Here is a 15,048-nt window from a genome sequence, read left to right as displayed (position 1 = left end):
TCGGCTATGGTTAAATTTTTGGCAGCAAAACAGTGCAATAGCAATGAATGTTGTGGTAACTTCACACCTACCTGTCTGTTTATATAGTGCTGCAGGTAAAAAGGTGAATCGTCAAGATTTTTACACCGGACAAACAGTCGCTCGCACCCACTGAACAGTGGGCCGCAAAAACCGAGAAAGTAAACCTGCATGGTGGGACCGCTCCGCGCTCGGAAACTGTATCGTTTCTCGGCAACGAGCTTAGGGAAGGTGTTTTTCGGACCTTCGGCTTCCCGAAGCCTAAGAGACTTTTTTCACGGATCAAGCTCGTTACGAAAAACGACCTAGCACCGTGAAGGGGCTACTGTTGGGACCATGCTTCGTCGCCGAAGGTCCTGCAGGTAGAAACAGCTTCGGCAAAAGCTGCTTATACGTGATGCTGAAGCTACCATTAATGAAGCTTCGGTGTTATAGCGTATCCAAAGAAGAAGGAACTAACCGACTTAAAGATGGAATGACCTTTTAGTCCATAAGGGTCTGAGTCATTGTTGTAAACTTTTATAAGGGGTATGATTGTAATTCCTTACAGGATGTGTCGTGTGCCTATAAATAGTGAACAATATTCCTTTACTGTTCACGCAATCCTGTAACTGCTAACGCATTACTCTGGAATTATTGTTCTTTATCAAGGCAAAGGTATAAATGTAACCAAACATCATGTTTTAATATCTGAGTTTATATTGTAAAATGAGTAAATGATGTTATTCATTCTTAATATTTTTTAATGTTTTATGCTTCATATTTTATTTCGCATTATTTTACTTCTGACTACGAAGGTAAGACCTTCGTAGTTTATCATCTATATCCTTCGTCCGAAGCTCATTAAATCCTCAGGGAAATAATGCTTCAGCGGACGAAGGGATTTGATATTTAACATTTTATGTTGTCTTGTTCTTAATTCATAGCATTTGAGAACAAGTCACCAACACTATCAAAATTACTGCTTCTGTTCTAAAACATTGCCTTCTGGGCTCAGGTTTCGTCATGGACTATTACTAATAGAATGGTTGCTATAGTCTTTAAACTTTAGATTTTGACTGAATCTACTTCCTCGTTCTACATGATGGCACGCTATACTGTCATGCCTCGCCAACTCTAGCAGAGCATGTGATTGGAGATGCATGGAGTGCATTGTTAGAAAATTTAGGTAATTTCAGTACTAATTTAATTATTTCAGTGCATTGTTAAAAATTTAGAATGGGTTAGATTAAACTGTTATAGTGATACAATCTTTACTAAATCACTCACAATAGACATATATAATTGTTTCGAGTTATATTATCTTAAAACATCAAAGTAGTATTATATTAAAAATTTCGATAAACGATAAAAACCATAAAACACATAATACGAATATATTGTATATATTTTAAATTTTTGAACAAATTTTAGTGAAGCTCTATAGTGCCTGTTTGTTTCGGTTTTTCGCAGCTTCTGGCCACCAAAAGCTGTTGCGGACTGCCAAACAGTCAGCTTTTCAGTCAGCTTCTATAAAATTCGTTTGGGTAAAAACCATTCAAAATCAACATAAACATATAATCGGTTAAGTCGTCGCAATAGTAGTAATCCGTCACTTTATAAATCCTGAGCTCTATGGACAACTTTATCTTCCTCCGCACGTAATCCTAATGATACTCAAATTCTCTACACAGCCAGATTCTTCTCACAGATAGATTCTCGAAAAAACTGGTTAAAAAAAGCTGAACCAAACAGACCCATAGACTCGGGAACGGTAGGGGCTGAAGCCCCATCCTTGTCTTGAAGAGAAGAGGAACGAAAGTCCAGATGACAGGGAGAGATTTTTCTTTTGTCACTTCAGGACCTATCTCATTGACTCCTTCGCATATTAATGCATCGTGCCTTAAAGTGTGTTTAAAAGGTAAATATAGAAAAGGAAGAAATCATGTCTTCATCAATACACCTCTTGCTCGATTCTAAGCTCAAGACATAACTTTACTAGTACAACCAACATAAATAAGTTATGTCTTAGAGGTTTTTTATTGAATAAGACACAAGGTTTATATACAATTTGTCTTAACTATGTCTTTTACTTAAAAAACCGTACCATGGTGTGAGAGTTGTACATATCCTTATATGACTATTACGAAGAAAAATGATAACAAATGTAGACTCTTGATCCATATACAATACCACGTTGCAGTTGCTTGTAGGACCTGTTTGTGAGCCATAGATTTCGATTTCTTGTACGTAAAACGATGTCCCTCTGGCCTTTAGCATTTTGTTATTGGCTTTTTAAAATAAAAAGTCGGCAAACCTTTAGAACGTGCTTTTTTAGATTTTGTTTTATTTTGTTATAAACCAGTTTTTATAATTTTTAAAAGTCAACTCAAAAATTAAGTCCTTGCTTGGATTCACTTCTACTGAACTTTAGCCCGCTAAAAATATTAGCTAGCTAAAGTTTAGCAAGCAGTGGAACATTTGATTTTCTAGATCACGGTCTTGCTAATACAAACAAAAAGTCATGAGTAGTCCTTTGGTTTGGCGTTAACATTGAAAATCACCTTTGATTTGACGTTACCAGTGAAAATCATGGGTACATAGGTCAATAATACAGCATCAGTGGTTATTAGTCGGGGTCGAGGAGATAATGAGAAAATAAAATATGGGCTCCAGTTAAAGTTTATCTAGTCTATTAGCTGGTCTATTTAAGTTCAGTGTAGACAAAAAAATAGTAGATAATAATTATTTGGGTGGAAGTGGAACCAAACAAGATACAAAGCACGTTTGCTTAAGTCTCTGACTTTTAGCTAGCAGGCTAACAAAATTAAAGTTGAAGCAAACAGTACCGGTCTCTGCTACAAACACAAACGTGTACACGACACACCTGTGGATAGCTAAAAAGAGCCTCGCGGTGGTGGCACGGACGATCTACGCGTGCACATAGTCAGTTAGGGTTCATAGTTTCTCGTGGGATTTGTTACCTAAAACCGCGAGATTAACTCGGAAAACAGTTTGAAGCGGATCCAGACCTCCCCTTTATATAGATGAAGGGCTACTGCCGATTGAACCCTAACAATCGATTAAATTAAGTTTATTTCTCGTTTTTACCAAATACATTAAAAGTAGCTCTAGTTTAGTTCTAGTTTAGTATTCCAATCCTCAAATTCTCTGTTTCTCTTCGACTCTATGTCGATTAGAGAAGTCTAGGTCGGCCTGCCGAGCCTAGACAACACCTAGAATCTTTCCTCCGCGACGGGGTCCCTTCCGGAAGCGAGATTCAGACGCTGCCGGCGACCTTCGCCGCCCCTGCGCACGTGCGGACCGTCCGACCGTCAGGTAGAGAACCCAAGCCCCTGTACCAGGTTAGGGCTGGAAAAAAAAGCTCAAGCTCGACGAGCTGGCTCGGGCTCGCAGCAGCTCGGCTCGGCGCGGACCGGCTCGACGCTCAGAACAAGCCCGAGCCGAGCCTGTTTTTGTGGCTCGTGAAAAGAGCGAGCCAGCTCGGCTCGGTGCAGCTCGCGATCTGGCTCGTGGCTCGACCCAACAACAGTTTGTTACATAAAATCTTAGTTAGCATATAATATTAGTACCGAGTAGACAATAATTTATGTTATTTGAGATTACTATACAAAAATAATCTATTTTCTATATTATATTAGTGACATATCTATTTTACTAATTTAAAATATGTTATTTAAAATATTTTTAAGATTTTATATTATAATTTAGAGAGCAGATTTAAATTTATGGCTAGGCTCGTTGGCTCGGCGAGTCGGCTCGCAAGCCCGGAGCGAGCCGCAGCGAGCCGAGCTCGGCTCGACTCGTTTCCACCCCTATACCAGGTTGCGGACCGTTCGGTAGTGGCGGGCCCAGGATTTAGAGGGTGGGTATTCGAAATTTTTTAGGGCTAGTTTGGAAACCCTATTTTTGTAAGGGATTTTTATTTTCCCAAAGAAAATGGTGGGGACACCATTTTCTTAAGGAAAATGGGGACACCATTTCCCAAGGGATTTCTATTTTTATGGCAAAATAAATAATTTTCCTTGGGAAAATAAAAATTCCTTAGAAAAATGGGGTTTTCAAACATGATTTTTTGGAAGATTAAAACATGTCTATCGACATATATAATTAATTATATATATAACCTATAATTAAGCACAAACACTATGGTCATAACTGATTCAATAACTAGTCTACTAAACTCAAATTTCATACAACTATTTTAAAAGTTTTAAATCTAAATGATAGTTAGTCAGTCAAGTGTGGACACCTAGATGCGCCATGGAGCCACGATGTCTCAACGGAGGTGCTGGTGTCTCCATGGCACGTGGGGCTGCAAGATGTAACCACGACTTGGTGGCTGGCGCATCTGGTGGCTGTCATGGTGCGACTACAATAGAGTTTGGGGATTTTTTTTGTCGTGAGGTACTGAAGTGGGCTTTGTCGCTTCGTTGGGCTTCATGGTACACGACAAATTATTGGATTAGTTAGATATGAAAGGTATGAAGGAGATATTTTAGTCCAAATTAACAGAATTCCTTTATTTATTTGATTCATTTTTTATTTTCCATACATATACACTATATACATGTATATATATTGAAGTTATTTTGCCAAAAATAATGGGTATTCATTTGAATACCTTTGAATTCAATTGGGCCCGCCTCTGCCGTTCGGTCCCTAGCCGCGGACCGTCCGCGCCTCTGTAGAGGACACCGCCGGTTTTTGTTATAGTGATTAACGCCCGAAAAGGTACACCTCCTCGCGTTCTAGCTCGTGCGGTTGAATCGGAAGGTGACCCACTGGACCACTCCACAGACTACTGCGTCTGCATTACTACATATATAGCAAGGTAGCCAGCAGAAGTACTGGGGCTCACACAAGTGGCACTCCTACCTATCTCGCTCAAGAGACCTCTTGTGTCCGTGCCTCCGTGGTCGCGTCGTCCCTGAGAACCAACCAGACGGTGGACATGGTGTTCGGCGGCGACCGTGCCATGGGAGCGGCCCCCGGCGCCGACGCCGCAAGCACGATGCGGTTCGCGTTGCACGTCGTGCGCGGGCGGTGGTTCATGTTCTTCGCGTCCATCCTGATCATGGCGGCAGCCGGCGGCACGTACATATTCGCCATCTATTCCAAGGCGATCAAGACGTCGCTCGGGTACGACCAGCAGACGCTTAACACGCTGAGCTTCTTCAAGGACGTGGGCGCCAACGTGGGCATCCTGCCCGGGCTCATCAACGAGGTCACCCCGCCGTGGGTGGTGCTGGCCTGCGGCGCCGGCATGAACCTGGTGGGCTACCTCATGATCTACCTGGCCATCTCCGGTCGCACGGCGCGGCCGCCCGTGTGGCTGATGTGCGTCTACATCGCCGTCGGCGCCAACTCGCAGTCGTTCGCCAACACCGGCTCGCTCGTCACCGCCGTGAAGAACTTCCCCGAGGACCGCGGCGTGGTGCTCGGCCTGCTCAAGGGGTTCGTCGGCCTCAGCGGCGCCATCTTCACCCAGCTGTACCGCGCCATCTACGGCACCGACAACGACGGCACCGACCTGGTGCTGCTCATGGCGTGGCTCCCCGCTGCCATATCGCTCGTCTTCATCCCCACCATCCGCATCATGCCGCGGAACACCGCCGCGCGCGGGGAGCGCAAAGCCTTCTTCCTCTTCCTCTACGCCTCCATCGTGCTGGCAGTGTACTTGCTCGTCATGAACGTCGTTGAGCTGGAGGTGATCCACTTCCCGAAGCCGGCGTACTACGTCACGGCCGTGGTGCTTCTCCTTCTCATCTTCTTCCCGATCGTCATCGTCGTGAAGCAAGAACTGAAGACGTACCTTGCGCCGCCGGAGCCGGCGACAGCAGCAGCAACCTCCGCCGCCATCGTGACGATCACCGTAAACGAGAAGACGCGGGCGTCGAGCAATAACGTGGCACCGGAGTCGACCGATCATCGTCATCAGGCCACGGCCGCCGCCGCCGCCAACGACGACGCAGACAGCTCGCCGTCCTGCTTCCAGGACGTGTTCCGGCCGCCCGCGCGGGGCCAAGACTACACCATCCTGCAGGCCCTGTTCAGCGTGGACATGCTGGTCCTGTTCGTGGCCACCATCTGCGGCATCGGCGGCACGCTGACGGCGGTGGACAACATGGGGCAGATCGGGCAGTCGCTGGGGTACCCGCAGCGGTCCATCACAACGTTTGTGTCCCTGGTGAGCATCTGGAACTACGCCGGGCGCGTGGTGGCCGGGTTCGCCTCCGAGTACGTGCTGGCCCGGTACAAGGTGCCTCGGCCGCTGGCGCTCACGGTGGTGCTCCTCCTGGCGTGCGTGGGCCACGCGCTGATCGCCTTCGGCGTCAACAATGGGTTGTACGCGGCGTCCGTGATCCTGGGCTTCTGCTTCGGCGCGCAGTGGCCACTGCTGTTCGCCATCATCTCCGAGGTGTTCGGGCTCAAGTACTACTCCACGCTCTACAACTTCGGCGCCGTGGCCAGCCCCGTGGGCTCCTACATCCTCAACGTCCGCATCGCCGGCCGCATGTACGACCGCGAGGCACTCCGGCAGGGCGGGCAGCGGGGAAAGGACCTCACCTGCATCGGCGTGCGCTGCTTCAGGGAGTCGTTCCTCATCATCACCGGCGTCACGTTACTGGGCGCGCTCGTGTCGCTGCTGCTGGCGTGGAGGACGAGGAACTTCTACCGTGGCGACCTTTACGGACGGTTCAGAGAGGTCGGCATGGTCGGAGCGACTGCCGGAGGAGCAAATGACAGAAAGGTGCATGAGGCCGAGGCGAGCACCAGCGGTGGTGCCAGTGACTCTGACACCAAGGACACTAGTAGCAGTGAGACCGTTAATGGCAGTAAGGTCTGAATTGTTGACGTGTGCTGTGTCTCTCTCAGGGTTAAGTCAAGTGGCCTGAATATATGCATATTTGAGCTAGTAGTACTATGTGCGTGTGATCACCAGCGTCGCCCCGCCAGCACGCACGACCGCGTCAACTGCGTGCGCGCGCACGAAGCGTAACCTACTACGCACCGGGCCGGTCCAACGGCACGCACGGCGTGGAGGTCCCAGCGTCCGGCGAGCCGGCGGGTAACACATTCGGGGTGGCTGTGCGTATTCCGCACGATTCGGAACAAGAACAACTCCGTAGGATTTCTTTTCCTGCCTTGCCCTCGCATACCCTGTTGCATTTTGGTGTGAAGTTATGTCTAATCCAAGAACCAGTGATCTGGAGTGCACTGTGTAGCCCAGGTCCTGGCGCGACAAACTACAGTAGGGGGCGATGTATGTGCTTCCTGAGCTCAGATACAGATGCAGTGGAGAAGATGCAGATGCAGTGGAAGACGAAGGACGAGGCAGCGCAGGTGCGTTTGGGAAGAGAGGGCAGTGGTTACCGGTGAGAAGGCAACGGGGAGAGTTGTCGTCGTCGCTGCGCTGTGTCGCCAAGCCGTCACTTCGCGCCGCCACGCCGTCACTTGGCGGCGGCGTCTCCTCGCCTCGTTCGTCGCCAGCGTCGCCCAGTGCCCGTTCCTCCGAGATTGGATCCGGAGGGCAGCACACCAGGATTTCTACCAGGCCACTGTGTTCAGAAAAACTCCAAACCGGATCCTTCTCATTTTTTGATTCAGGCCCAAACGAACAGTATTCAGACAAGCGGCCCAATTTCAATCCGAGTTATTTTTTTCCACCTGGAACCAGGCCCGGAATGGACCAAACCAGTCTAACCGAACGGGCCCTTAGGAGCACCTGAATAAAAATCCTCTCGTGTTTTCCACTTCGAATGCCCCTTTTTCCATTGAGGTGGGATATAAAAGTATAAAGACCATTCCACCCTACAATATAACTACCACTCTCTCCAGTTCCACAATCCGTGTCAATTTGGACAAAGCTCAGGTAAACTTTTAAAACTCATTTCATGTTTCTACAATATAACTACTTGAGTATTTGTTAGATATTTTCCTTTCATGTATGTGCTATACTGATTTGATGTCAAATATGTTTTCCAGCTACTTATTTGAGTTGTTACATGTAGATCCCTACAACACCAATTATAGTTGGGGAAGGTGAACCTCCTCCCTCTTGGGATTCGGTACCAACTCCAAAAGGTATTAAATTATTTGTACGTATATATGGTTTACTTTAGTTCTTGTTACTTGTACTTTTGAAGCGATACATGATTTGCTTTAATTCTATTTTATTATTTAACTTCTACCTGACAATACATCTATATTATTTAGTTCTACAATGAGTATCTCATTGCGGGATCGTATTAGAAAGAGGAGGGAAGAAGAAGATGATGACATGATGATATTTATTTTCCCCGCCTTATATCTGATGGGTTCTACTAGAGGTGAGGGACAAAAGAAAAAACGTCATACCTCAAATGAGACAGGCGAGGTTAAGGTTCGTCGACTCCTCGAGGGACATGTCAAGAACTGTCAAGTTACATTTCGGATGGAACCACACATCTTCAGAGAGCTTGCAACTTATCTTAGAAGGAGAAGGATCATTGTTGATACAAGGATCACGGTCGAGGAGAAGTTGGGGTTCTTCTTATACATGCTAAGTCGCAACGCCTCATATCAGGATCTCCAAGTGTATTTTGGGCACAGTAATGACACCTTCCATCATCACATCAACCACTTCTTCAATAAGGTCATTCTTGTCCTATCTCGTTGCTTCATTCAGCCTCCTGATCCTAATCAAGTGCATCAAAAAATCCAAGATAATCCTAGATTCTATCCATTCTTCAAGAATTGTCTTGGTGCCATTGATGGAACTCACATTCCTATTTCCATATCTCCCGAGAAACATTCTCCTTTTCGAAATCGGAAAGGAACACTAAGCATAAATGTGATGGTGGCATGTGATTTCGATCTCAATATCACTTTTGTTTCTAGTGGATGGGAGGGATCCGCCACAGATTCTAGAGTGCTAAGATCAGCTATGAGCAAGGGTTTCCAGGTACCTCCAGGAAAATTCTATCTAGTTGATGGAGGGTACGCAAATACTCCATCTTTTCTTGCTCCATACCGAGGAGCTCGGTACCACTTGAAGGAATTTGGGGCTGGACATCGAAGACCACAGAACCCGAAGGAGCTCTTCAACCATCGCCACACACTTCTGAGGAACCATGTGGAAAGGGCTTTGGGGGTGCTTAAAAAGCGCTTCCCCATTCTCAAAGTTGCCATGTTCCACACACTGGAAAACCAAGTAAAGATACCTATAGCTGATGCCATCTTCCACAATCTAATCCGATCACTTCATGGTGATGAGGATTGGTCAGATCATCATCCGGATAATATTGATCCATCAAACTTTGTTGCTCTACCAAGTGGTGATCAAATGAGTGACCCAGGCACTACACAAGGCAATGCTTTAAGAGATACCATCGCAAGAAATGTGGGCTCAATACCAACAACATCTAAATTAGTATTTTCGTGGTTGAATAAGTTGTAATAATTTAATTAGTAGTATTGTAAAATGTAATAAGTTTTTTTCTTTAAAAAGTTATGGTTGGAAAAGGCTCCCCAAGGTTCAACATAGGTGGTTCCCCAAAGTTGCGTAGGTTCATTCCTACAACAAGTGCTACTAAAAAGAAGACTTCTCCTAAATGCAGTGGGGCAAAAAAGAGTGGAAGTTCTCCAAGAGGTATTGTGTTCAATGTTTCTTCATGCTTTCTTGTAAGTTTTGTATTACTGATGTGTGACCATTATTTATGTAGCAGTGAAACAAAGAGCGGATTGGAATCCAGGCCTTGAGAGGTCTCTTGTTGACATTCTCCATGAATTTAAAGAAAGTGGATATAGAGGTGACAATGGTTGGAACTCCGAAGGGTGGAATAGAATGGTCAAGGAGTTTCATGTGAGGAACAAGTATGTCTCCTTTACAAAGTCTCAAATTTAGGATAAAGAAGGTCAGCTGAAGAGAGACTACAAGATGCTCAAAGCAGCAAAGCAACAGAGTGGGTCCACCTGGAATGAGAAAAGGAATATGGTTGAAGGACCACCAGCTTTGTGGGAGAATCTCATGGTGGTAAGTTGATTTCTTGAAATTCAATTATCAAATTAGTTATGTAGGATAACCTTATAATGATAATCTCGTATTTGATCAATGTTTTTTAATTGTGCAGACATTTCCTAAAATCAAGAAGTTTAACAACAACAAGGCAACCTTCCCGCTCTTTGATGCTTTGGGAGAGCTTTATGATGGTAAGTTTCCAAACATCATACTGAAATATATAATATAGTTTAACTTCTGAATTTCAGTATGATCCTTCTGAATGTCCCATTCAAAATGTCCCATTCTTTCCACTAGTGCTCTGGGTAGAGACATATTTTTGCTAAGTTTATATTTCTTTGTTATTGTGTAGGACACTTGGCTGAAGGGATTTGGAATTGCACTTCTCTTGAGGCACCGCAAGAGGAAGAACCGAATGAGCAACTTCAGGATGCAGAAGATGGACCACAAGGCTTTGATCTGAATGTTGTTCATGATGTAGATGATGAAGTTGATGATGCACTCACTGAAAGGAATGAAGATATGCTTCAAGGAAGGGCTAATACTCTGTCACGAGATGAAGAAAGTGGACAGCGAAGACCTGCTGCGTCAAGAAACAAGCAAGAAAAGGAACCAAAGAAGCCTAGAAAGACTGATAACATAGAAAATATGATGAACAAATACCTAGAAATGAGGAGCAAGCAAGTAGAAGATGAAGCTGCAAGAGAAAAGGAAGCAAGAGAAAAGGAGACAAGAGAAAAGGAGGCAACTCAAAGTGAAGATTTCTCCATCAAAAGGTGCATATCAGTTCTAAACATAATGGAAGAAGTGACCAAACTGGAGAAGGCAAAAGCATATTCAGTCTTCACCAAGAGCAAAGAGAATAGAGAGACTTTCATATGTGCATGTGAAGCAGATCAAGAATCAGCTTTGTTTTGGCTAAGAAATGAGATGGCTTAGTAGGTATGATATTTGTGTCTTTACCTTCCACTCAACCATATTCACTTGGGCCTTTATCTTTCAATCTAATTGTTCCATTTGTTTGGACAGGTTTGGGTGATCAATTGGTGATGCTTAGCACATCTGGAGGTTTCTTATTTTGAACTGACATGCTTAGTTCTAAAGTGATGTTTCTTCTTAGCACATATGTTCTATCTCTTAGCTGTTGAAGATGTCAGTCTATCAAGATTGTTCTTTGCGTTTGTTGGCAAGACTATAATTTGTTTGTTGCTAAAGTGTATTGTCGAGTATTGGGAAGTCAAACTTTGATATCTAGCAGCTTTGAATTGCTGTTCTTAGCAGCTTTGTTATGTCTTAGCAACTTTGTTATGTGTATTGTCAAGTATTGGGAAGACAACTTCGTATGTGTGACCATTGTTATTACTGCATTTGCTTATGTAGTTGATTCTTATGTTACTGTTTCTTTTGGCAAGTATGCGTGAACGATTGGAGGTCTTTTTATTATTACTGTATGTATCTTTGTATGTATGTACACCATTGTTTCTTAGTTGTTAATATGTGTATGTATGTGCAAGTGCATTGGAAACAAAGCTGAGCAGTTATCCTGACCAAAACTGGACAGCAGCTGGCCGAGACTGGGACTGGGCAGCAGCTATGCTGGCCGAAACTGAGCAGCAACAAACCTGTCAAAACGAACAGCCTTCACTGTAGCACCAGTTTTTATTCCAGATCTAGATTTTTTCCTGACCAATGTTGAGTGAAACATCCGGATTCACTTTATTTGGCCCTAGAATAAAAACATGTCTGTCTTCAATCAGAAACAAACGAACGGGGCCTAAGGCTATGTTCGATTCCCTAGATCTAATCCCCAATCCTAAGATGAAAATTTTCACCCAGGGCATGAGTGACCCCCTTGTTCTAACTGAATCCCATTGGGGATATAATCCCAGGCATTAATCCCTGTGCCTAAACCTTGTTCGGTTAAACCCATAACTGAAAATGCTAAAAATAATGCTATAGCGACATCAGAATTCACAGATATATCTAGAATGGCTAAAACTTTAATTTCTTGTTCCAAATATCACATGAATAAATACAATATGTCTGTTACAATAGTGCAGGATACTTGTGGTTTCCAACATCTTGTCTAAATATATTAACTTATCAATGATACACTATAACAATGGATCCACAAAATATGCAAAAAAGAGATTATATCACAGATATCTTGTTCCTTCCATACTAAAATGATCCGGGCCCACTTGTCAGGCTACGGAGAAACCCAGGACTCCGCCCCACTATCATCCGGGCCCACTTGTAAGCCCCATTGCGGGATAGATTTTGTAGTACGATCAAATTACAGTACTTCGTCCACTATAATGACCCCGTTGAGCGAATATTATAGGAATGCAGTAGGTAACTATGGGTATAACAGTACTTAGGGACCCATTACACCTCCTGGTTACCTATAAATACCCCATACCTTGTATACATGTGGGACATGCATAACAAGGCAATACATTTCCCTGCTTGTTGTCTCGTTGTGCACCTGTACCCACTTGTCTCCTGAGTGTTGGGCCACCTGACCACATGTCAGGACAGTTCCAACACAGAGCATGAATTGATGACGAGCCTATAGAGTTCAAGTGAGATTTCAATAGTATAACTAATTGTTCTCTATCTCATGCACAATTGTTGGTGTAATAGAGAACAACACAGTTATGACACTAAAATCTCACTTGAATTCATGGTCCATAATAAATATCATATTGTTAGATGCTCTAAGGGTATCTAAAAGGAACAATTCTAAAATAGCAGATCTCATATGTGAGATGCATGTGAGGCATGCTAGACATAATAGGCGATACATATGTTTCATAACCAATCAATACTATTTGTCGTGGTTTTGGAAACCGGTGACACAATAGAATTTGTGTTCGGCAGGGGATGCTAGCATGGACACACTCCGAATGGTGAATCGTGTGACTCAGGGGGGGTTATACTGGTTCATGTAGGTGCCCTACGTCCAGTGTAGTGCTTATCTTAGTATTTCTCCTGGTTGTGTGTTACAAAGGGTGCAAGCGAGAGTGAGAGGGCGAGGGGGAGGAGAACTGCTATAGAATGCTCCTAGCTCTCTTGCCTATCCTGATTCTTCTTCAGTCGCCCCTGAAAGGGAATTAGGCTTACACCTAGTTCCTAAATTATTTTGGTGGTTGAATTGCCCAACACAAATAATTGACTAACTAGTTTGCTCTAGTGTATAAGTTATACAGGTGCTAAAGGTTCACACTTAGCCAATAAAAAGACCAAGAGTTGGGTTCAACAAAAGAGCAAAGGGGCAACCGAAGGCACCTCTGGTCTGGCGCACCGGACAGTGTCCGGTGCACCACCGGACAGTGTCCGGTGCACCACCGGACATGTCCGGTGCACCAGAGGACTCCAACTCGAACTCGCCACCTTCGGGAATTTTCAGAGGAACTCGCGCTATAATTCACCGGACTGTCCGATGTACACCGGACAGTGTCCGGTGAGCCAAGGAGGAGCGGCCTCAGGAACTCGTCAGCTTCGGGAATCTCCAACGGCTAGTCCACTATAATTCACCGGACTGTCCGGTGTGCACCGGACTGTCCGGTGCAACTCCGGAGCAACGGCTAACTCGCGCCAACGGCTACCTGCAAGAGCATTTAATGCGCGCGCAGCGCGTGCAGAAGGCAGGCGTGCCCATACTGGCACACCGGACAAGGAACAGTAGATGTCCGGTGTGCACCGGACACCCAGGCGGGCCCACAAGTCAGAAGCTTCAACGGTCGGAATCCAACGGAACTGGTGACGTGGCAGGGGCACCGGACATGTCCGGTGCGCCATCGAACAGACGGCCTCCACCAACGGTCAGGTTGATGGTTGGGGCTATAAATACCCCAACCACCCCACCATTCATTGCATCCAAGTTTTCCACTTCCCAACTACTACAAGAGCTCTAGCATTCAATTCTAGACACACAAAAGAGATCAAATCCTCTCCATATTCCACACAACGACCTAGTGACTAGAGAGAGAGATTTGCTTGTGTTCTTTCGAGCTCTTGCACTTGGATTGCTTTCTTCTTTCTTGATTCTTTCTTGTGATCAAACACTCACTTGTAATTGAGGCAAGAGGCACCAATTGTGTGGTGGCCCTTGCGGGAAGTTTGATTCCCAAGTGATTTGAGAAGAGAAGCTCACTCGGTCCAAGGGACCGTTTGAGAGAGGAAAAGGGTTGAAAAAGACCCGGCCTTTGTGACCTCCTCAACGGGGAGTAGGTTTGCAAGAACCGAACCTCGGTAAAACAAATCCGCGTGTCACACTCTTCATTTGCTTGCGATTTGTTTTGCTCCCTCTCTCGCGGACTCGTTTATATTTCTAACGCTAACCTGCTTGTAGTTGTGATTATTTTTGAGAATTTCAGTTTCGCCCTATTCACCCCCCCTCTAGGCGACTTTCAATTGGTATCGGAGCTCGGTGCTTCATTAGAGCCTAACCGCTCGAAGTGATGTCGGGAGAACACGCCAAGAAGGAGATGGAGACCGGCGAAAAGCCCACTACAAGCCACGGGAGCACTTCATCGGAAGAGTCCCGCACCAAAAGGAGGGAGAAGAAAAAGAGCTCCTCCAACAAAGGGAAGGAGAGGAAATCTTCTTCTCACCACAAAGAGAAGAAGGAAAAATCCTCTTCCCACAAGCCGCATCGGAATGGGGACAAGCAAAAGAGGATGAGGAAAGTGGTCTACTACGAGACCAACACTTCATCAACATCGACCTCCGGCTCCGATGCGCCCTCCGTCACTTCTAAGCGCCAAGAGCGCAAGAAGTATAGTAAGATCCCCCTACGCTACCCTCGCATTTCAAAACATACACCTTTACTTTCCGTCCCATTAGGCAAACCACCAACTTTTGATGGTGAAGATTATGCTAGGTGGAGTGATTTAATGCGATTTCATCTAACCTCGCTCCACAAAAGTATATGGGATGTTGTTGAGTTTGGTGCTCAGGTACCGTCGGTAGGGGATGAAAATTATGATGAGGATGAGGTGGCCCAAATCGAGCACTTCAAC

At 45.2% G+C, this 15,048-nt stretch overlaps 2 protein-coding genes across 3 annotated transcripts; both read left to right on the top strand.

The window, feature by feature from the left end:
* The first annotated feature begins 4,872 nt into the window (after window positions 1-4,872).
* Window positions 4,873-6,875, top strand: LOC100273339 (uncharacterized). Its single transcript, NM_001147780.2, has one exon. The coding sequence runs from the start codon at window positions 4,973-4,975 to the stop codon at window positions 6,866-6,868; it is 1,896 nt and encodes a 631-aa protein (NP_001141252.2). The 5' UTR covers window positions 4,873-4,972; the 3' UTR covers window positions 6,869-6,875.
* A 169-nt stretch (window positions 6,876-7,044) lies between these two features.
* Window positions 7,045-11,586, top strand: LOC103643815 (uncharacterized). Of its 2 annotated transcripts, XR_004855566.1 has the most exons (7): window positions 7,045-7,894; window positions 8,034-8,106; window positions 8,239-9,652; window positions 9,729-10,036; window positions 10,134-10,212; window positions 10,374-10,963; window positions 11,051-11,586. XR_004855566.1 is itself a non-coding variant. In XM_035964352.1 (5 exons), the coding sequence occupies exons 2-4, from the start codon at window positions 9,941-9,943 to the stop codon at window positions 10,958-10,960; spliced, it is 762 nt and encodes a 253-aa protein (XP_035820245.1). In that variant the 5' UTR covers window positions 8,117-9,652; window positions 9,726-9,940; the 3' UTR covers window positions 10,961-10,963; window positions 11,051-11,580. The 2 variants fall into 2 exon arrangements, 1 of the variants encoding a protein (XP_035820245.1); XM_035964352.1 differs by lacking the exons at window positions 7,045-7,894; window positions 8,034-8,106 and having other exon boundaries at window positions 8,117-9,652; window positions 9,726-10,036; window positions 11,051-11,580.
* Window positions 11,587-15,048: the final 3,462 nt, after the last annotated feature.

The sequence above is a fragment of the Zea mays genome, chromosome 1 (assembly GCF_902167145.1).
Source record: "Zea mays cultivar B73 chromosome 1, Zm-B73-REFERENCE-NAM-5.0, whole genome shotgun sequence".
NCBI classification, from domain to species: domain Eukaryota; kingdom Viridiplantae; phylum Streptophyta; class Magnoliopsida; order Poales; family Poaceae; genus Zea; species Zea mays.
Note: the sequence above shows the minus strand (reverse complement) of the source record. Positions and strands in the feature narration are given on the sequence as shown.

Coding starts and splice junctions, on each gene's coding strand:
- LOC100273339 (NM_001147780.2), top strand. CDS start 4,973: ATGGTGTTCGGCGGCGACCGTGCCATGGGAGCGGCCCCCGGCGCCGAC.
- LOC103643815 (XM_035964352.1), top strand. CDS start 9,941: ATGCTCAAAGCAGCAAAGCAACAGAGTGGGTCCACCTGGAATGAGAAA. Junction 10,037..10,133: donor TGTGGGAGAATCTCATGGTG/GTAAGTTGATTT, acceptor TTAATTGTGCAG/ACATTTCCTAAAATCAAGAA. Junction 10,213..10,373: donor TTTGGGAGAGCTTTATGATG/GTAAGTTTCCAA, acceptor GTTATTGTGTAG/GACACTTGGCTGAAGGGATT.